The following is a 22,190-nucleotide window of genomic DNA, read 5'->3' as shown; positions in this document are numbered from 1 at the left end:
GGGAGGTTTTGAGGGGAGTCCCTGCTCTGGGGGGGCCTCCCTTAGGCCGCTGTGGGTGGTTTGGGGGGGTTGTTTTGGGCTCTGGGGTCTGTTTGCGGGAGGGGTGCGGGGGGTCTCGGGGGTCCGCGAGGCTCTGGGCTGAGGGGCTGGTTTGGGGGGGCCTTGGGGGTCCACGAGGCCGTGTCGGGGCTGAAGGGCTGTTTTGGGTGGGTTTGGGGAGTCCACGAGGTTCTCTTCGGCTGTTTTGGGGGGGTCTTGGGGGCCCACGAGGCCCTGTTTGGGCCGAAGGGCTGTTTTGGGGAGTCCTTCCTGCCCTGGAGGAAATTCCAGGCCTGTGGGGCTTGTTTGGGGGATCCCTGCCTGTGAGGAGGAGGTTTGGGGGCTTTTCGTTGTCCGTGGGGGGCCCTTTTCTGATTCGGGGCTGGTTTGGGGGTCCCCCGTGGCTGTGGGGACCCCCCCAAGACTGGCTTGGGACTGCAGCCCTTAACCTGCAGGGTTGGGGTGTCCCTTCTACCTGCAGGGCTGGTTTGGGGGGGTCCCGACTCACCTGTGGGGTTTGTGTGGGACGAGAGAACCCCAAGGGGATGGTTTAGGGGAGGGAGGACAAGTCCCCCCTCATACGTGTTTTTTTTGGGGTGTTCCGGATGGGAGGGCATTTCCTGTGGGATTGGAGCAGTGGGAGGACAAGGAGACTGCAGAGGGGTGGGTGTGGGTGAAGGTGGGGGGGTTGGAGGGGTGTGTTTGAGGGAAGGGGGTGTTTTGTGTGGAGGGGGGAAGACTTTGAGAAAAGCTGGTGGGTTGTTTGGTTTTTTTTTTTTATTTGAGGGGGGGGGGGGGAGGAGGTCTCCACTTGTGTAAAACCTGGAGATGGTCTGTAAAAGGAGGAGGTTTTTTTTCCTGTGGTGAGAAAACGGAGGGGGGAAGAGCTGGGAGAAATTAGTGGGGGGGGGGATATTTCTCAGGCTGGAGGGGGCCATGTGGGGCGGGAAAGGAAGGGTGTCCAGGATGTGGTGGTTTTCCTGGGGTTTGAGTGGGGGCAGGGCTGCGAACGCCCGGGCCGGTTTGTCAGGATAAAGGGCTGCCCTGTGGGATTTGGGGCTGGAAGAGGGGGGGAGCCGATGAATTCTGGCACAGGCAACGCCTGGAGAAAGTCCTGGTGTGGCCGAGGGTGCTCTGAGAGTGACCTGCAGGAAGGGCTGAGTCAGGGAGGGGTGGATTTATTGGGAATGTCAGCTCGGGGCGTGCTTTGGTGGGCGAGGAGCCCTGACCCCGGGAGCTGAGGTTCGGGCTTTGGAGCACAGGTGAGGCCGTGGGCTGGGAGGGGTTTGGGGCAGGGATGGGGGTGGAAGTGGCCTCGCTCCTGGTGGTTCCTGGGTGTGATTAGTCACGACCTGTGTTCTCTCTCGGGGCAGCCTGAGCTCGCTGGTTTCGGGGCGAGGAGGAGGAGGAGGAGGAAGGCACAAAGTTGGCTTTTAAAGGCTCCTGTATAAATGGAAACTCGCCTCGAAACTCCCCGAACGAACCAGGCAGGGTCTGACTCAGAACTGCAGTTAGTACTTAAAGGAGAGAAAAAAAGAGAAACCCACCACTAGCAGCAGCCAGAAAACTCTATCTCCTTATGACTCAACGTGTAGAAATACTTGGATTTAATCAACTCAGCTGCTGGAGAGGAAAGATCAGTTGGAGTTAAGGTAGGAGTGGGGATGCAGAGCCAGGAATGGGGGTCTCACACAGGGTCTAGCTGTGATGTTTTTATGTACATCTCTCATAAACTTCAGGGATTTGTTTCAGGTTTAATTCCCTGCAGGTATCCACCCCTCTCTTCCACACAGAACGTTTTCCTGTCTCGGGGCAGAGCTGAGCTGTGCTCCCAGGGCTTCCCTGGCTCCTGCCTGGACTTTGCCCCCCTGGAATGCCGTGTCAGTCACCTGTGGTGAGGCCTGGGAGGGAGAGCCGGGTGATTCATGGCTCGTGGAAAGGCTGCTGGCTTTCAGGAGGATGAGCCACACCTGGAAAGGGAGGCCTTGAGATGGTGTAGGGCCAGCAAGGGGCTTTTTACAAAAGCATGGAGTGACTGGACACAGGGAATGGCTTCCCACTGCCAGAGGGCAGGGTTAGATGGGATACTGGGAAGGAATTCCTGGCTGTGAGGGTGGGCAGGCCCTGGCACAGGTTGTCCAGAGAAGCTGTGGCTGCCCCTGGATCCCTGGAAGTGTCCAAGGCCACGTTGGAGCAACCTGGGCTAGTGGAAGGTGTCCTTGCCCATGGCAGGGGATGGAACTGGATGAGCTTTAAGATCTCTTCCAACCCAAACCACTGTGGGACTCTGTGATTCCAAATGGTTTATTGTAGGTTGTGTATTTTGACAATATTTCTGGAGGGAAAACACGTTGTCAGTGATGCGCTGTTCCTGCACCGGGCAGAGAGGAGCTCGGTGTTGTTTGGTATCTTTGGATTAGTTGGACAGCTGGAGGTTTGAAACAGCTCTGTGTAAACATTGGAAAACAGCCCCGATGGCTTGAGGGTTTGGGCTGGAATTGCTGTTTTTGGTGCAGGTGAGCTGCAGAGCTCCCTGGGCTGCCACCTCTTCAGGCCAACGTGTATCACAGGGGTATGAAACACCTTCTCAGGGGCTGTTTGTTTTGGTGTCATCTCACGGCTCGTTTTGCTGATTGCGAGGGGATAAGTGAGCTTTAAACCTCTTGATCCTTTCTCAGTTGTAGCACTTGGGGACTGGGGGTTTCTGGCTGCATTCAGGGCAGTGTGGTTTTGTTGCCCCTCGTTTCTCTGTGCTCGGCGCTGAAAAGCCCCGAGTTCTCTCTCCCTGAAAATCGAGCCCTGCCCCAGAGAATGGCCTGTGGGCTGGAACAATTGGGACTTTGTGGACATGCAGTGAGATCTATCAGTCAGCTCCAGGCTCAGTTGTCAGCCTGCCTTTAACTGCCTCGGGAGCAGGGAAGAGGAGCCAGCTCCCATTTTTCCAGCGGAGGTTGATGGCACGTTCAAATAAGTGAGATGAGTAAGATGCAAGTAATTCAACTCTGCAGCTTCTGTCTTTCTGTGTGGTTCGAAATTGCTTTTAAGTCCTGCTTGACTCGTTAATGGGGTTTTGGTGGTGGTTTTGATATTTCATCTGAAAGTGTGAGAATATTTAGTTGCTGGTGATCAGGCAGGACCGTGTTTTCAAAGACCAGCAGTTGATCCAGCTTAGGCAACTCAGCATTCCCATTTTTAGGAATGAGTTATTAGCGTCACGTATTCACAAAGTGTTGTCTGAAGTAATTTTTGATTTTACTTAAATATAATTCTGTGACTTAAACAGGACAGTAGCTTAAATTTCTTTTTTTTCGTAGCAGGGGGCCTTTTGGTTTCGACTTCAAACAATTTTAGTAACTTTGACTTCAAACACTTTTAGGAACTTCAAACTTTTTGAGCATGGCATGCAAATAACATTCAAATCTGCCCTCTGAAGGATTTTTAAAAACTTAAGTGGTGGGTGGAGGAAGGTGTTCAAATAAAACCCCTGTGTCAGAACAGCATTTTAAGGACGAAACCTGTTCTGTTTCACAGGAAGGAGAGGCTGTGGAGCATAAAACATAAAGGCTGTCAGTCCTTTCTGGAAGGTCTAAGGCAGTGCCCAGTCACTTCCCACTGTCTCCAGGGTGATGATCTCTCCATCCATGCCTGGATATAGAGCTCTGACCTCACCCACCTTTAGGGATGGCAGCTGAACCTTGCCTGCATTCCCTCAGCCCTGGGCTTTGCTGCAGGCCTCTTCTCACCCTGAGCCTTTGACAATCCTCACCATTTCCTGACGTGTGTCACTTCTAAAGTCGAGACTTCTTTCGTCTGGATGGGTTTTGGGTTTTGTATTTTTTTTTTTTTTTTGGTTCTTGCTGGGGCAGATCCGTCTCTGCTGCCGTGGGTTTTACAGAGGTTGGTGCAAAAGGAAACGAGTGAGTCACCCCCAGGACTTGTCAGCAGGCAGGGAGGGAGCTGGGAGGGAGCTGGGAGGCAGCTCCGGGGGTGGAACAGGGTGGAACAGTGAAATTTTTTGACCTCACCCCTCTCCAGGCACGTGTCACTCTGAGCAAGCTTCCTTCAGAGAGTGTCCAAGGATCTCATCCAAGAATGTTCATTCCAGAGGTTCCTTTCTCTGTGTGCTGGGAGAGGATGTTTTAGAAAAGATGGTTCTTGCTGGAAAGGGTGGTTCTTTTGCTTCTTTCCAATGTGTGTTTCCACTGTTTTAGGGGCTCGTTTTGGAGGTCTCTGAACTCTTTGACTTGAAAAGCACCTCGTGCTCCAGGTGAATTTTGGCAGTGTAGGGATGGGGTGTGGGTCACTTGTAGGGCAGTGCAGGAAGGGGAAGTGGAACCCAACGTGGGCAGAGGGTCAGGAAAAGCCTGGCTGGGCTGCAGTGGTGTCAGGATGGCAGTTTTTATGGGATCCAGCTCCTGATTCCACGGGTGTCAATGCAGGACACAAGAATGAGGTTTTATAGAAGAGGAAAATTCAGCAGCTCGTGACCTGACTTTGATAACGTTGAATGTGGAATCCCATTTACAGGAACAGAATTATTTGAGATGCTTTGAAAAATCCTGGCCTTCAAAACACCAAACTATTCCTTTAGCTCTGAGTGACAAATTAGCAGGCTCTGCTGTGCATCCTGTGCACTGGGCTATTTTGAAAGGGGATCCCAGTGACCTTTCCAGGGGTATCCGTGTTTTGCAATCCCTGGAAGCCGCAGCTGTTCCGAGCTGTCTCTTCTCTCTGCTGTGTTTTGAAGGAGGTGGTGGAACTGGGAATTCCTCACGATGTCATTCCTTGTTTTCCATTAGACCCCGGGCTGTGTAGGCTCAGCACAGAGCAGAGTGGAGTCTCTAATTTAGGAGTCAAAGCAGAACAGCCACTGGAGATGAGGAGGTGTTGGCTTTTTGCTCACAGCAATCCCAAGTGGAGCTTCTGTCAAGTCAGGGACTCGTGTCACTGCTCTCTCTTTAATTAGTTATTACCCCAATTTATTTATGCTGGTTAATAGGACTTGCCCCTCGCTTGTGCTTTCAGCATCTTCTTGCACATTCATGGGATTTTGAAGGACATTCCCCTCAGAGGCTCCCTCTGGCTGGGTGGTGTGAGGGGAGCTCAGTGCCTGTAGGAGCTCTCTGTGTGTTCAGTTATAACTCCAATGAATCCCTGCAGTGAATCCATCAGTGGGTGCACAGGCTGTCCCAGCTCCCTCTACCTGGTTGCACAGATAAACATCTTGACTGATGACTGTTCCCTGATAACCAGCACCATCAGGAGCTCACTCCCAGGCATATCCAGTTCTTTTCAGCTCCGTGGATGTTTATGGCTTGGCTGTCTCTGCTTTCCCTCCTCCCCTGGCTCCTGATGGAGCTGTTGCTGTGGAGTGTTGGGTATCCCTCCTCCCTTGCCAGGCCAGCCCCATAAAACATGTTGTAATTTTTTGGTTGCTCTCCATGTGCTATCTCACTTTCTGAGTATAAAAAGTTGGAGGTTAATTGGCTGAAAAAAAAAATTATTCCTTGTTTTCTGCTGTCCACAGGCCTGGTTACAGTTTATTTTCACTCTTGGGGTTGTGAAGTGCAAATTTCCTTGATAACACAGGGAGGGAGAAATTTTAAACTTATTTACTTGGGGAGATCAGAAGTTGTAGACAATGGAGTTTTAATTTAATTAATTAGGAGCCTGGTTTTTCTTTTTAAACCTTAGCAGTTGGAAATCATGGGAGGAAGGAAGGGATCTATGTCAGGAACCAAACCTGTAAAATTAGAGTTGTGTGCTGCATAAACTTCTTATCCTTCTGGAAATAGTTTTTCAGCCTTAAATACGGTGCTTTACATTTTTAATCACTCCTCAGCTATTAGCTAATTAAATGCTTCAGGAATATTCCTTTGGGGAAGGTAGGATGGTGTCATCCCTGCTCTGCAGAGGAGCTGAGCTTGGCCAAGGTCACCACAAGCAGCTGCAGATCCAAGAGGAGAACTGGGATGGGCTGACTTCCATCCTTCCCTTATGGATCATGTCATCTCCACGTGTCCTTTCTTAATGACTTGGTAAATTGTTTGTTCAACAGGCTTTTAAAACAACTGGGTTGAAATTCCCTCTTTGGTTTGCTGGAGGGAGGGGAGGTGTATCCAAAATGACCTGACACAACTCACCAACAGCACTGGGTGAGGCTCCTCCAACCAAAGTCTTGGTGCTGAGAAGAAAAATGTTTAAAGGATTTGTTTAAATGTGACTTAACAGCTCCTCCCCTCAGCACAGTGTGCTTGGGAATGCTGGAAGCCTCTGGATCCGTGTTTTGATCTCCTGTGCCAAGATGCTGACCACAGTTCTTATTTAGATGACCTTTTTAGGTCCTCAAAAAACTAGTTTTGAAGCTGTTCTGTAACCTAAGTCTGCAGCTCTGGACATGGCTGGGGTGTATGTTCAAATGGAGGGAAAACAGGGCAATATTTGCCTGGGAAAAAAAGGACTTTCTTGACTTTTGGACACAAGTGGCTGCTGTGGCTGTTCCTGGTCCATCGTGGCTCCAACAAACCCTCTGAGATTCTGGGATGTAAATGAGAGACTTGTGACAAATGTGCAAGAATTGGCAAGTGGGAGGATTTGAGTCTGATGTGTTTAGATGGGACTCTTCCATCTGGGGTGAGACTTAATCCTGTAGGCATTACACTGATAAAATATTCCAGGATTCATTTTTGAAATTTGTATTTCAGTCACTCAGAGCAAGAGCTGCGTTAAGGTCGGGGGAGGTGATTGAAAACATCTTTGTTCTTGCCTCTGGCAACCTAATTAATATATTTTTTGGCACCGAAAGCTGTACTTTAAGGAAATAATTGCTGTTCTTTGGGTGATTTTTGACTTCATGTCAGCGAGAAAGGTAATTTCGTAGCACTTAATTTGCCTGTTTTAAAGTGAGGCTCTCATTAAAACCCTGAGCACTCCAGAAGTTTGGGGGGTGAACTCCATGTGTGTGTGTGTGTTTTTCCCTAATTGTCCCCACTCCAATGTGCCACGTTGACCTTTCCACTCAGGTTGAAGGTTTTGTGACTTCTGGCTGCAAGTTTGGATTTTATTCAACTGATTTAAACCTCTTCCCTTAAAAAAAAAAAGAAGTGTCAGCAGTGATTCTCTGGCTTATTTTTAAATGCAGTGAAAAGCCACGTTGCTTATTTAGTATTTCAGCCTGAAATGAGTCGAGCTGCTTTGGGATAACTCCATTTTCATCCCCCTAAATTCCACGGTTAAAATGACACTGTTCCATCTTTTATTGCCGTGGCTGAAACATCTGTATTTCAAATCCCCTCTGTTGGACTGGAAGCTGTTGTGTCTCTTAATGCCCTGCTCTGTAAACAGAGATAACTCAAAGTTATTATAGTTATAACTAAAATAATTGGGAATAACTAAAAGTTGTTACTGCTAAATGGCCATTTGGTCATTATTTTGACTGATTTCTGGAGGATGTTTCCTTACCACTGTTGGGAGTTTGGGAGCGCTGGTGAAATTTATCTGCCAGCAGAAGCTCGAATACAGGAAAAATTGATTATACTCTTAATATCTTATTTATTATACCCTTATTTCTGCTCGTCCTGCTGATTTAGTCCAGAAAATAAAGCCCCAGCAGCACTTTGGGCTGAAGCCAAGCAGGTAAGGACTGTACCTACAGACACTTGAGTGCCCAAAGGAGGGGACACCGAAAGGTTTCCTTGCTCCCAGTCCCAGGAACATCCCAAATATCCCGAATATTTGGGCTGGCAGCTCTCAGGAGCCCGCTGAAGGTTGACTTGTGCTTGTTTGTTTTCCCAAATGCTCTTCCCTGGTGTTTTAACTGGCGTTTCTCTGGGCGGGTCAGTGGTTGTCGTGGCTGGAAATAGAAGCACCCAGCAGCTCTTTTTTTTTTTTTTTTTCCCCCCTGCTGTTTTTTTTCCCCTGTCTCCAGGTGTCCCGTCGGAGGAGACGTCCCACATTTATGGCGATTCTGAGCGTGAGGGCAGAATTCTGCCAGGCCCAGCACAGCCTCCTGGCTCACAAGTGAGCTCAGGGCAGGCAGGGGGGGGTCCCACGTGCCATAATTCCTTCGCCTCGGAGCCCCCGGACACAGCTCCTCACTCAGATTTATGGGATATCTCCCGCCCCTTGGAAGCAGATCCCTCGCAGTGACTCTGGCAAAGCGAAGCGTCAGGAAAACAAAGTGGAGAGAAAACCTGCCCTCACCTTTCTGCCTCACCAGTGCCTAAATGTAGAACAGGCTGCCCAGTGTTGCACGTAGCCGGAATTTGGGGAGTCTGGAGGAAACCACCCGCAGCAGTTGAGGCCCAAGTTGAGTTCAAGTGGATCCTGAAGCAAACCTGCTTTTCTAGAAGTGACATCCGTAAGGAACAAACACGTCAAAGCAAGCTCTGATCAATCCCAGGCATATTAGCAGTCTTTTTGATGTTTTCTGCTGTGAAACCTTCCCAAAGTTATTGATTTTTTTTTTAAATTTTATTTTATTTCCTTTTTTTTTGTTTGGTTTTTTTTTGGTTTTTTTTTTGTTTGTTTGTTTGTTTTTTTGGCCCCTTACACATTTTATTTGCCATTATGAACCGTCCAGCCCCCGTGGAAATTACTTACGAGAACATGCGTTTCCTGATCACTCACAACCCAACCAATGCAACCCTCAGCAGGTTCATCGAGGTAAGGAGTCAAAAAAAAAGTGTCCCTTCTCACCTGCTCACAATTCCTCTCCAGGTGCTGAACTGTCATTCCTCACCCCTCCTGCTCAATGCTTGGGCTGTAGGTTCCTTGAAACTCAAGGTGGTTTTATCTTTACTATGTTGTTCACATTCTCCTGACAGTAGAAGAGAATCCACTGATGGCTTTTTCTGAACTCCTGCATTTCTTTAATTGCAAGAGGCTGGGTGAGCTCCCATTTTGGAATACAAACACCCCCCCCCTCCCTGTCATCAAGGGACAAGGAGAATGGGTTCAGACTGAAAGAGGGGAAATTCAGGTTAGATACACAGGAAATTCATTCCTCTGGGGGATGGCACAGGGTGCCCAGAGAAGCTGTGGCTGCCTCTGGATCTCTGGAAGTGTCCAAGCCAGGTTGGAGCAAGCTGGGACAGTGGAAGGTGTCCCTGCCCATGGCAGGGAATGAGATGAGCCTTAAGGTCCCTTCCAACCCAAACCAGTTGAGATTCTGTTCTTGCCCTGGTATCTGCAGCACTGCATGTCCTGCAGTACTAAATCTCATTATTCATTAAATAATTCAGTGCTGATCCATCGACCTGTTGCTCACCTGCTGCCTTTGAGGACGTTGTTAACAGAGCTGGAACTGCTTTCTGAGCTTTCTTCTCCCTTAGAGGACCAAGTGCAATCCTTAAACTGATGTTCCAGCTGGCAGGGTGTGTTGTCAAACTGCCCTGCCCCTCCCAGAATTGTCAGGGATTTCAGGGGCTGTGATTTATCCATGAATTTGGCTTCAGCCTGGGTTGAGCTGTGGGAAGAGTCAGGCACAGTGGGTGCTGGGTCTCACTTTCACTGACACACTGGGATCTTAAATATGGCAAGATTCAGTCTCCTGAACAAGTAGCAGATGGCATCATCTGAGAAGTAGTAGCACAGTGGATTTCACATTCTGCTTTGCTCCAAACCTGCTGTATCTTTGTGCCCTTCTGTCCCATATCAAGAGGACTTCTGTCTGCTGTGTGCAGGGGTTTTTTTTCATTCTAGAGAGATCCTGTCATCTCCTGCTGATGTCTCACAGACTTCCATCACTCACAGCGTGCTCTTCACCATGGATCTGCTCAGATACCACTGGTTAATTTTCTCTGAAAGCCACATTTTTTTGGTCTTTATTTTTTTCCCCCATTATTGTGGCTTGTCTTCCTCTTTCAGGGGTCTTGACTCTGGAATGGATATTATTGGTAATTATAAGATGTAACAGTGATTCAGTCTGAACACAAGGGGAAATTCTGCTCGTTGTGTGAACCTTCAAAGTGAACTGGAACAGCTTTTGTTTGATCTTCTGATTATTTATCTGGCACAAAGTGCTAGTTATAGTGCATTACCAGGAAGCTGGAATATGGTGGGGTTTGTGTTCTGTTCCTCCCTGCCTCCAAATGTCAACACTGGCTGAAGCAAACAGTCCCTGACTTCTATTTAAAGAGAAGAAGAAGCTGCTTGGAGAATATAAGCAGCTGTTTTAATTTTGCTCTTACATGTGCAGGTTTTTTTCCACCTTGCCATTTCCCCAGAGAGGGGAGGAGCTCAGAGGGGTTTCTCATTTTTCCTGGCACTCCTAACCTGTCCCTTGCCCCCTTCCTGGGGAGGGCTGTGTGTAAAATGTCCTGTTTTGTACCTGAGGAGGAAGTTCTTTAATTCATCACCCTGTCCTTGCTCACATGTTTCCCTTTCTCTTAAAGGAGCTGAAGAAATATGGAGTGACAACCTTGGTGCGAGTCTGTGATGCCACTTATGATCAAGCTCCTATTGAAAAGGAAGGAGTCCGGGTTCTAGTGAGTTGCCTTTAAAACTGTCTAAAAAAAAAAAATGTACATTTACATGTTTAGAAGTGGTGGGGAATCTCCTGCATGCTTGTGGCTGTTTCAGCTGTGATCCCCCTACGTCAGTTAAAGGTGGTTTGGAGAAACTCGCTGTGTTTTCTGAAAGGTATTTGGTGGTTCATCACTGTTGTCTTCAGCTGGGGTAGAAATGTCCCTTTCTGGGTTTGTTTTGAGATATTTTGATTTGCCTTTTAGTGAGTGGTTTGATACTAATCCAGTGTCCAGCCTTGTGGTTGATGCAATTTGGTTTGGTCCTTGTCTGGATACAGCAGTTCTTGGCTCAGGACTCAGATAAAACTCCCTTTTCTTGCTCTTACAAAAAGTGCCACTTTTTGAGCCTGTAGCTGATAAGTTGATACAGAGTTCTGTGGGCTGGCTGGATAGAGCCATAGAATCATGGAAGGGATTGGATTGGAAGGGACCTTAAATATCATTTAATTCCAACTGCCCTGGGCAGGGACATCTCCCACTCTCCCAGGTTGCTCCAACCTGGCCTTGGACACTTCCAGGGATGGGGCAGCCACAGCTTCTCTGGGCAACCTGTGCCAGGGCCTGCCCACCCTCCCAGGGAGGAATTTCTTTCCAATATCCCATCTAAATGTGCTCTCCTCACCTCTGAAGGGAGCCAGGCTGCTGGTGGCTTCCCAGTTGAGCAGGTGGAATTCCTTCCCTGCTTACTCACAGCTGACAGTTGTGCAATGGTGTCTGACTGTTGCCTGGTGTTTCAGGGGAGGTTTTTTTAAGAGGTGTGTGCTCATTCTGAGCTTGCAGGCGGTGTTTTTCCAGGCAATGCTTCTGAATTATTAGAGTGTGTCTGATACAATCAGTTTGTTTTACTGGAGTGAGTAATAGTCTGTTGTGAGGGCAGAAATTGCATCTTCGTGGTGCAGGTAGTCAGCTTGCCATCGCCTCTTGCTTTTTATGGCTCTGACAGAGGAAAACTGCACTTTTCCATGAGCAGAAAAACTTATATCCTGGCATATCTGTGAAAACTCCATGTCCAGGTCAGTCAGGTTTCTTGGCTCCCAGCCCTAGTCAGCATTTACTCCAGTTCCAGGCAGCCACGTGGGCCTCAGTGTTGTTGGAAAAATCAGTCACTGCAGGGCTGTGCTCTGGAACAGCATTTTTGCTCCCTCCAAGCTGGCTTGGACTTGGACATCACAGTGTTTTCAGTGCTCTGAAACCTCCAGCTGTGACACTGCTCAGGTTGCCAGAGGCTGGAAGGATTAAACTTGTGGTGGAGAATCCCTCCAAGCCCTGATTTAAGCTGGAGCTTAGGAGAGTGTTCCTGTGCCAGAGGGGAGAGCTGAGTTCGTCCCAGAAGCTGTAGGGCAGCGTTGCAGGGGTCCAGCACTGCCCTGGGCAGCTGGGCAGGGAATTCCCACCTTCTCCATGCCATGGCCAGGCCCTGGGGCAGCTGCAGGAGCCAGAGCTCTGTGCTTTGGACCCTGAGCTTCCAAAATAGCTGGGGGATTTTGGTTCTCAAGAAATCTTAAAACCTCGGTGCTGGCTGGGCTTGGAACTGAAAGTGGTTTTTTGAGGAAGCTTCGCTAAAAAAAACTGGAAATGGTGTTTCCTCCAGCCCTGCTCTGTTGTGGAGCCTTTCACTTTGAGCAGCACACGTGAGAATCTCGTGTCTGAACACGTTTGCCTCAGCCCCGACAAAGCCAAACGATAGCAGTGCTTAGTGTTCCACTGCTCCAGGAGAGAGATAAATCCACCAGGCATCTGCTAAGGTTGACAGTAAGCGGGAGGTGACAGGGCAGGTTCGTGCTAATGTCATCGCTGATCCTGATGGCCCCAGTCAGCAGGTTGTCTTGGTAATTTACTCTATTGCTGCAGTGTTTGGCTATTTGAGATAAGCTTAACGACTCCCTGACAGGGCCACCTCCCACAGAGCTTTTCCTCCCCACGAATTCCTGCTTTTTCAGAGAGCGTGGTCCTGTCGCCGTGCAGAAATGGGATTGAATTACCTCTGGCTGAGAAAATAACACCTCGCTATTTAAAGCCAATATTCGCTTGCAAAAATAACATTAAGATTAAAAACACAGCCTGGGAGAGATTAGTGTCTGTTTTAACACTGCTGAGGTCAAAAGCTTAGTGAAACCCCTGAAAAGGGGGGGGCAGTTCAGCAAGCCTGGATCATGTATTTCAAGATGGGGAGAATGTGGCAGCTCCAGAGCTCTTTGGCAGATGGCACAGTGAGAAAGTAGGGAATGAGATGTTCCCTGGTTGAAGTAGTACTACTGCATATGCACGTGTTTATCAACAGAGATCAAATCCAGGAGGCAGGAGGTGGGGATGGATTTAGTTCCTGTGGGCTTGTGCAGCTCTTGGTTGTGTTCATGTGTCAGGTCTGGTAACAGAAATGTTACATCAGGAAAAACCTCCCAGTTTTCCTGCAAGTGTTTTTTGCCCTGGTTGGCAGCTGGGGAGGCTGTGGTGGCTTTGTTCATCTTAAAGATCCAAGAGACATTTCACTGTTCTCCTTCTCTTAGTCCTTCATTTATTGGGTCAGGCTTTCTTTACACTCTGGAACAGCCACCACCTGAACACTGCAGGGGAATTCATTGCCATGGGATTGTGGGGTGGAAGGTTCCACACTGGTGGCTGTGGTGTCATCCTGCACAGCTTCAGGCACAGTTCTGGGAATTCATAATTTAAGGGGGGTTTTTTTCAGGGGTTTTGAGGTGTCACCTCAAAGTTCTGTCCCTGCTTCTCAGCCATCTCAGTTCTGTGCTGTGCCAACCCTGCAGCCAGGACAGGCCCAGAACTGTTGTGCTGAGCAAGGGCTGCTCCAGAGAAAGGGAAATAAGAATAAAACCCTTTCCTGCCTCTCATCCTTCCCACTGCTGCAGGGTGGCACAGAAGAGCTGCATTTTCTCTTTGTGCAATCTCATCCTGGTTATTAATGACTGTTTTTGTGTGGAGCTTAGCAATTGGTTTTCTATCCTGCCTGACAGGAATTCTGCTGGCAGAACTCATAATCAGGGGAAACAAAAAAAAAAACCTGCAAACTTCACTGCAATGACTCCTCCAGTCCCAGAATTCTTGTTGCTCATTCCAGGCAGTGTTTTATCAGTGCTGCTCTCCTGTGCCATTCCTGAGAGGTGATGCTCCGTGGGGAAATGGCAGTGGGGATTAATTCAGGCCAGCCCAGGAGTTGTGTGGATATGAAGGTTAATGTGTGAGCTAAAGCCGTGGATTAAACTCCTGTATTTGGTGTGAAGGAAAGGATTTAATTTAAATTAAATTTAAACACTGAACTGACGTGGAAATCCTGTTCTCTGCAAGGCAGTTACAGAAGAAGCATCATCCTGCCTCATCTCTTGGCAGCCTGTGCCTCTCTTCTGGGACAGGGGGTGACACAGCCCTAAAATAATCCAGCCAGCACTGTGTGATTGAGTGGAAAATCTCATAAAAGCCTTTTATTAGAAAGAACAAGTTTTACTTCGTGATCTTATTTCTGTAGCCTTTTATTTTGCTGTGTTGTCCCAGATATTTTTGATTTTCCAGGTACTTTAAAAAAAGGATTTCTCTGCACTCTTCAGACTTGATGTATCTTTCTGAATTAACCACATATAAAGTTATCCCAGTGACTTAAAGCTTTTTGGTTTTCCACTTCTTTTTATTTCCACCTTTCAACTTTAAGTGCCATCACATTTCTAAGGTGCTCTTGGGCTGGGCTGAGCTGTGTTTGCTATTCAGGAGGTGTTGGAGTAGCAATAAGTGCATTTCAAAATGAAAAAAGTCTGGTGGGTTTTTTTACCTTTAGTTGTACTCGTTCAGTGTTCCTTCTTGGTGCTTTTGGACTTCAGAAAACATTATTTCATCATAACTTGTTCTCAAGGCACTACATGAAAGGCTTGGTTTTGGCTGATGAGGGGAGAGAGAGCTCCTTTCAAAGCAATTTCCTTCCATTTGGAGAGGTTGTTGAATAACGTGGAACTCTGGCTGTGAGTTCCTCTTGTAAAATACATCACAATCATCTAAAGAAAAGTGCTAAATAACTCCTCAGTATTATTTTTTCCCCCTGACATCCAGGAGTGCTCTTTCTCCAGCACTCCCCGTGTCCCAGGACATTCTAAAACATGTGATGTTGTGCTTGGGCTTGAAGTGGAGGCCCAACTTCCAGGAGAGCTTTGTGGCCTCAGGAAAATGGGAAGTTCCTGCCATGTCCTTTTAATTACAGCCATATTGGTGATATTAAATGTGGCCTAGAAAGTTCCATGCTGGATCCCCCCTTTAAGAGCAGAGATGAAAATGCTGCTCAAGTGTGACTGTTGCTGTCTGATCACCTCCTTTATGCTTCTGAATGTGGCTTTTTTTCGACTTGAAAACACCCAGGTAATTGTTAAATTGCTGCTTGGATTCATGGCAGCTGGAGAAGCTGATCCATCAGAGCTGTTATGAGTTGTTAGGAACAGCTTCTCCTCCCCAGAGCTACAAATAGTGCTTTAAAAGGTCGGCACAAGCACAGGAGAAAGTCTACAGAGTTCTCATCGTTCACGTGTTTATTTGAAATGCTTATTGATTTTTACATATTTTTAATAAAATGGGATTTCAAAGGCAGCTATTTTTCTAAAAACCCCTATACTGCAAAGGAGCCAGTGAAGAGCTTTATTGAAAAGTGCAATTAAATGGTTGTTAAACATTTAATGTTGCGTTATGGTATCGACTGGTGAACTTGTGTGCAAACAGCAGAACACCCCTAGAGCTCTGTGTGTGTGTGATGCATTTCCTACTGAATTGTTCTTCTCCCAGTGGTGGTTGCCTTGCTGCTGGTTGTGCATTTCAACCCCTGGAGCTGATGGAATTTTTTCCCTTCAAAGGACTGGCCCTTTGACGATGGAGCACCACCCCCAGGTCAGATAGTTGACGACTGGCTAAACCTCTTGAAAGCCAAATTTCGGGAGGAGCCTGGCTGCTGCGTGGCTGTTCACTGTGTTGCAGGGTTGGGAAGGTCAGTATCCTGCTGTCTGGGTTTTATTTGGGAGGTAGGGCACGGAAGGTGTTTAGTAAATACCAATTTTCCTGTTTTCTCCTAAATGACACTTTAAACCAACGGCATCAAATCAGTGTCGTTAGAGCAGGAGAGAGAGAGACTTATTGCAGCTTAAAAAAATCCTCAGTGATTTCATAACTCTGATCAAGGGTGAGAGGAAAAGCCTTGGAGAGGTTGTTCAGAACAGTTCTGTCAATCATGACTGACACGAGGAGTTAGAGGCATTAATTTAAAAGTCTGTGTTTTTCTGTAAAATAGTAAAAGCTCTTTTGTTCTTTTTGACACAGGCAATATACACACAGTACCATTTTGAAGCCTTTTTTTTTTTTTTTTTAATTTCCTCCTGTTTTCAACTGGTAAACTACCAAGCATGTGGTAATAAAAAAAAAAAGGCATTGGGAAGACCTACTTTAATTACTTTCTTACTCTCAAGTGGCTTCAGTTTCAAGAAGTCAGCCTTGTATTTCTTGCTCACTTGCAGATGTTTCTCTCCTCACCACTGAAAATACAACTTCCTACTTTGGGAAGAACCTTCAAGAACCTTTCAAGATAAAAGAAAAGAAAAAAAAAAAGAAAGCTCAGGAGAGCTGAATGTTATATTCATATTCCCAAGTGTAATCTCTGGATGTTATGTTCCTCCTATGGGCTAGGAGGAAATGGAACTTAATTGTTTGTATTCTTGGAATAGCCATGGGAGTGTTAATATTTAAGGAATATCAGTGAGTGGGCGAGAAAGGGTTGGAGTGCAGCAAGTTCTTAAATTTCCACCTCTAGAGAAGGAGAGAGAAGGGGGGAAATGAAGAGCTGGGGGGAGAAACAGCCAACGTTGGAGGAGACAAGAGCCAAAACCCCAAGGCAATTAACATTTGTTTATCCATTTCTGCTCTATTTTTATCTGAGGAACATCTCCAGGAAGGTGGCCACGTGCAACTCAAGTGATTTTTCAGCTCTCCTGTCCTTGCATAAGAGCAGGGCAAAGGGGACCAGGAGCTTCTCATCTGGTGTGTGGCACAAACACATCATGAGTTCAGCTGGTCCTTCCAGAGTGACCTTTCCCTCCACTTGAGGCAGAAGAGGGGAAGGGCAAGAGCTGCCCAGATTTTATGTTTAAACCCAGCAAACTTCTCTTACCTGCAGCGAGGAACTGAGCTTCAGCCGTAGGAAAAGAGTTTTGTTCTGTTCAAAAAGTGACCTTTGAAGTTTCGAATGGTTTCCTTTGGAAAGTGAGTAATTGTGTTTATGCAGGTGCAGGGTGACAGTGGGAGTTGTTTCTCCTGAATTATGTTGTTGTTTAGCCACGAGTACAAATTGTCCAGTTGCTGGCACCTGTTTAATCCTCCCCTGCTCCACTCCTAGAGGTGCCTCTTGCACTGTGTATTTTAGTGGGGTTGAACATCAATCCAGGAGAAAATCAGTGTGTACTTGAGATTTCTGCTTGTTCTTCACACTTGACTTCTAAAATGTGGATTCCAAGGTAAAAAGTTCTGTTGCTCCTGGAACGCCCAGTTCCTTTACAGAAGGCATTTAAAAAAATAAATCTCTCTCTCTCTCTCTCTAAAGTCATCTGTTGAGTGCTTCACAGATCTGTCTCACACACAGCTAAATCTGCAGTGTCAAGTGCATGCAGGAGGTATTACAGAGTAGAAAATGAGGTTATGGTGAAATAAGAAAGCATAAAAATGGAGAATTATCGTTTCACGCCCTAAACACTAAGGAGCTGCTATTGATTTTTATTTCCTTTGCTGTGTGCTGGAAGCAGAGCTGTCTCCTAAAAAAGACATTTTACATTAGGTACCAGCAAAGCAAATGTCTTTCTGTAGGTAATGCTTAAAGAGAAAATACTTCAGCTCTTTGGCTTCTGGATTAATTTGATGAATTTTGAAGGATTCAATATATTGTTTCTCTGGATCTTCCTTAAATATTGATTTCTCCTTCAGGGCTCCTGTTCTGGTTGCACTTGCTCTCATTGAATGTGGAATGAAGTACGAGGAGGCAGTTGAGTTCATAAGGCAGTAAGTTAAACTTCTCCATTCTCCAGAAATCTTTCACTTCATTGCTGTGTTTGACCAGCCTGAGCCTTCAGCAGAGCTTGCTTGGTTTTTATTATATAATATATACTAAAAATATGTGTATAATGGTATAATGGACACAGCTGTGAATGCTGAGCCTGGTGCCCTTCCCTCTCTTTGAGGATGAGGATTAACAGGTGATCTCTCTCCTTTCAAAATCTGGGTTTATATATTAAGCCATTGACCAAAGGCTCAAAGATTTTGGGGGGTTTTTTTTGGGAGGTAAAAAATGTCCAGGCTGGGACATTAAAAATTGCTTCTAATTAATAAAAAATGAAAAATAAAATTCTGGTGAGGTTGGGCCAGCAGGTGAGTGAACTGCAACACTGCCAGGGGTGTCCTGGGTGAGTGTGACCCACCCAGAAATGGCTGGAAAATAAAACTGGGCAAGGATGAGGCTGCAGAGCTCTGGTTTAGAGATAACATCAGCTCTTGAAATGAAGCTCAGCAGGTGAGATTTGTGTCGAATGAGCTTTGCCAAAAAAGCAATTTATCCTTTTATGGCTTCCCAGGGTCTCCAGTTATCTTTGTATTGCTGTCAACAGCTTTTTCTGAATTTTTCCTTCTTTAAATTCCTTTTGTCTCTTCCTGGGTACGCTGCCTTTGATACCCAGAAGCTTTTTTTTTTTTTTCTCCTGAGAACCTCTTATCTCTTCACATCTGAATGTCAGGGTCTCACTTAGCTAATAAGGAGCACCTGCAGGAGAGGGTGACCTTGATGCTCTTCCATAACTACTGCAGGTGATGGAAATAAACTCTCCCCCTCCCAGAAAACCTGCTGGAATGGGCTAGATTTCTCTTTTAGATTGGCAGGCAGGTGATAAACTGCTTGTGCTGACCTGGTTTATCCTTCCTCAGAGTGGTGATGGACACAAATCCAAGCCCAAAGGCTGTTTTGTGGATACAGAAAAGCTTCGAAACGAGGCCTTAGGATTTATAAGGTGACTGAAGCAGTGCTTTTTCCATTGATGTGAGCCTTCCTTCTCTTTGTTTTAGGAAAAGGAGGGGAGCTTTCAATTCCAAACAGCTGCTTTACCTTGAGAAATACCGACCTAAGATGAGATTACGCTTCAAAGATGCCAACGGTCACTGCTGTGTTCAATAAAAACATGGTCTCAAACGAAGGCAGAAGTTAACATGGCTCTTTTCTGGACTCTTGGCACCTGGAAATGTGAATCTGGAATCAAACTACGCCATCAAATTAGTGGTGGAGTCAGTGCTCCTCGACCTCTGTCCTAAGGGTGATGATGATTGAAAAAAAAAAATAAATTAAAAAATAATAATAACCCCCCCCCACCCCCCAATTAAGAGAAACATTTCAGTGAAGGATTGTTTTCTCCTCAAGCTGCAGTTTGAACATCTGCAAGGAGAAAATCACTTTCTGAACCTTCTGTATTTTTAACTTTTTAAGAAAAGAAATAAAGTAAATTTTATGTCTAAGGAAAACCAGCAGAGCATTGGCTTGTGCAGAAACTATTTTCTTGATTTGAGGGAAGTACCCCCCCCCAGTCAGGGCCTGAGACATGAATTCCTCTTTCAAACTCTTTTAAATGGAGTTGCCTTTTGTTTTTTAACCTTGCTGGGACCTGGCAGAGACACGAGGAGGAGCCTTAGTTGCTGTCTGGGAACAGTCTGACAGCCTTAAGCCCAGTTTGGGCATATCCTAGAGATTGGGTGATGTCTGTGTCCTGTGTCTACGTGGAGTTCAGGTGTGGGAAAAAAAACCTGAAGGGCTTTAACAGAAATCTCACTGCCTGATACCTTTGGGGAATCTGCTAAAGTCCTTTTCTGAGTGGTGGGAGATTGTGTGTGTGTGTGATTTTTTGTGTGTGAGTCTGATTTTTTCCAAAGAATTTGGCTGAAATGTTAATTATCTTTCTGTTGCTGGACAGAAAAATCTATCCTGGCAGAAGACTGATGTTCCAAAGTGTCCTGGGTGAGCGAGGGGCAGTTCAGACAAGGACTTAAAATTAATTTATCTGTCCCAAGGAAGATGAAGAGGCTTTTTTGCTGCTGTCCAGATTCTCTGCCTTGGCTGAGCACAGGAAATCAGGATTTGGGGGAGGGTCTCCTTTGTACCCTGTGAGGTAAAGATGAGTCAATGCCTGGGGTGGGGATTTCAGTTCAGTTTAACCACTTATTGCCTTGTTATTTTTTATTAGGTTCTTTTGGAGGGAGAGTCTCTGGTTCCACACCAACATGCCTGTCCTCACTCACCCCTGGCAGAGCAGAAACATGCTGATTTTTGGAGGATGGACTGGCACCACCTTCTTTTTGTGCCAGTGAATTAACCAAGTCATTTTTAGAGCCTCTAAGGAAGCAATTTTGGCCAGGCTGCTTCTACCAAACACATGTTACTGTAGTGCCCTGCCCCAGCAGTGACTTCTGTCTGTAATATCCAGCCCTGGAAGGCTCTGGATACAGGTTTTTAGGGTCCTGGGATGCTTTGCTGTGGAGCACCAAAGGCAGGTGTTGGTCTGTACCTGCAGCAGGTGTGGCCTCATACCCATCTCTTCCTCAGCAGCTGCCTGCCCAGGATTTCCCCCTCTTCCAGACTCCTGCATTTAGTCTGCAGCTTAACTGTGCAAAAACACAGGTAACAGACTTTCTTAGAGTTCTATTCCTGGGAGAGGTTTATAAATTTAAGCAAAAAAAAAATAAAAAAAATACAGGTACTTGTCAGGCCCCTCAGGGGAGATCCCCAAAATCCAGTGTGTCCCTGCCTCCAGCTGTGGTGTTGTACTTGAGCTCCTTCCTCCCTGTACCACGTGGAACGTTTCTGAGTTCTTTTAACAGATAAAGGAGATGCAGAAGTGTTTGTGGTGTGGGTGCCTGTCCTTGGGAATGATGTGTCTGGTGGTGTCTGAGTCCGGGTGGAAGGGAGATGGTGCTGAAATTACCCAATTCTGGCCTTTACCTTCCCCTCACAAACCACAAGCCTCATGTTCTAACTGTTCCTGCAAGTGAAAAGTGATGTGTTTTTTTTAGTCACATGAAATAACTGGTGTTTAGTTAAAGCTGATTTGACAAATGATGGAAGTCAGATTGGAGGGGAAGGTGTTGAGCTGGATTAAAAACCCAAACCCCACGTCCTTCTGAAAAAAAAGAAAACCAATAAAACAAATTTTACATGCTCTATGTATAACTTTGCATTCTTCCCCCTAGTTTTCCTCTTGATTAATAATGTACTAATTATCATATGCTATGACTCTGCAGCCTTAATTGAGGGAAAAATAGTGAAAAGTGCAGATTGTCACCAGAACGGGGGGAATGTCACTGCGACCGTGTCCCGTAGGCACAACACCTGGATCAGCACTTGAACGTAGTGCAATAAAGTTCTTGCAGTAAAACACCTTCCCTCTGGCTCCTGATGAATTTATTGCAGCTCACTGATGTTGAATGATCTTTGATTTTAACCTGAAGGCACAAGTTTGGCCGTGCCCCCGGTGTTGGTTCCCCGTGGCTTGGAATTGCCAGTGGGAAAAGCTGTTTTCTCTTGGAGAGGGGATGGTGCTGCAGACAGGAACAGTTCCCTGCCTTTCAAATGATCTGTTTAAAAAAAAAAAGTGTAAACTTACCTTTAAACAATCCAAACAACAGCTCTGAACTTTCCCAAGAGCTGTCCAAGATCTGTTGCCAAACCCTCTGGACAAGGCTCAGCTTTGGCAGCACCTGAATGGGGAGATTGTTTTGGGGTAACAATGGGGGATTTTGGGAGTCCTGGATCCCAGTCCCTTTCCCTTCCTTAGCAGTGGAAGGCCATTGATCTGTGTAATTTATTTAAATAATGTAAGGTGCTGTCTCTGGGTTTCATAGATAAGGATCCAATCAGCTTTGCTTTGCTTGCCATCAAAGAAATATGTTCTTTGCAAATGGGTCTCATGTTTCTAATATTTATCAGATTTTTCCCAGTACTAGAACAAATTTTTAGTCCCTGTTGGCTATGGGATAATAAACCACTTGGACTGGGAGGCTGGGAAGTTCCAGCTCCTTTTTGTATACTTTTTGTTTTGTTTTTTTTTTTTTAACACCACACTCTCATTTTGTTTGTTTTTTCACATCTTCTACCTTTTTCTTACCATGCACTAAAAGTGAGATGTCTTGCTAATTAAAGGCTACTCAGTATAAAAAATATCATGCACTTAATTGGACCTGAGATATCCCTGTGTGATACAAGTCACTTGTTCCTCTTGTTAATTTTTTTTTTTTTTTCACTTAACATCCAGGCAGCTTCAGCTGCTGATACTTTAATTGGAGATAACACTTAATCACATGCATATTTATATCGCTTAAAATGCTACTTTTGGAGCAATTAGGAATGAGGAGCAGAGTGGAGTGACTCTGGGGGGAAGAAGGAAGCTGCAGGAATCATGGCTGGCACTTTATGGAACACTGGGATAGTTTGGGTTGGGAGGGACCTTCAAGCTCATCCCATCCCACCCCCTGCCATGGGCAGGGACACCTTCCACTAGCCCAGGTTGCTCCAACCTGGCCTTGGACACTTCCAGGGATGGGGCAGCTTCTCTGGGCAAGCTGTGCCAG

The 22,190-nt window shown here is 46.3% G+C and overlaps 2 protein-coding genes across 2 annotated transcripts in view; one reads left to right on the top strand and one right to left on the bottom strand.

Moving 5' to 3' along the window:
* The window catches only part of KHDRBS1 (KH RNA binding domain containing, signal transduction associated 1), a 24,677-nt gene extending 22,744 nt beyond the window's left edge, over positions 1-1,933 (bottom strand). The window contains exon 1 of the mRNA XM_027661431.1: positions 1,929-1,933. The gene's annotated coding sequence lies outside the window, so the exon portion shown is untranslated. The remainder of the gene's footprint in view (positions 1-1,928) is intronic.
* On the top strand, positions 1,470-20,782 carry PTP4A2 (protein tyrosine phosphatase type IVA, member 2). Its single transcript, XM_027661432.1, has 6 exons — positions 1,470-1,691; positions 7,967-8,703; positions 10,434-10,526; positions 15,407-15,537; positions 17,517-17,591; positions 18,645-20,782. The coding sequence occupies exons 2-6, from the start codon at positions 8,608-8,610 to the stop codon at positions 18,751-18,753; spliced, it is 504 nt and encodes a 167-aa protein (XP_027517233.1). The 5' UTR covers positions 1,470-1,691; positions 7,967-8,607; the 3' UTR covers positions 18,754-20,782.
* The last annotated feature ends 1,408 nt before the right edge of the window (positions 20,783-22,190 follow it).

This window comes from Corapipo altera, unplaced genomic scaffold (assembly GCF_003945725.1).
Source record: "Corapipo altera isolate COAL_440 unplaced genomic scaffold, ASM394572v1 201, whole genome shotgun sequence".
NCBI lineage: Eukaryota > Metazoa > Chordata > Aves > Passeriformes > Pipridae > Corapipo > Corapipo altera.
The sequence above is the reverse complement of the archived record's forward strand: the minus strand, read 5'-3'. Positions and strand labels throughout refer to the sequence as shown.

Bases quoted from the DNA above. Each gene is read 5' to 3' on its own strand.
- PTP4A2 (XM_027661432.1), top strand. From the start codon at position 8,608: ATGAACCGTCCAGCCCCCGTGGAAATTACTTACGAGAACATGCGTTTC. The intron at 8,704-10,433 runs GTAAGGAGTCAA...TTTCTCTTAAAG, and splicing joins CCCTCAGCAGGTTCATCGAG to GAGCTGAAGAAATATGGAGT. The intron at 17,592-18,644 runs GTAAGTTAAACT...TCTTTGTTTTAG, and splicing joins GCAGTTGAGTTCATAAGGCA to GAAAAGGAGGGGAGCTTTCA.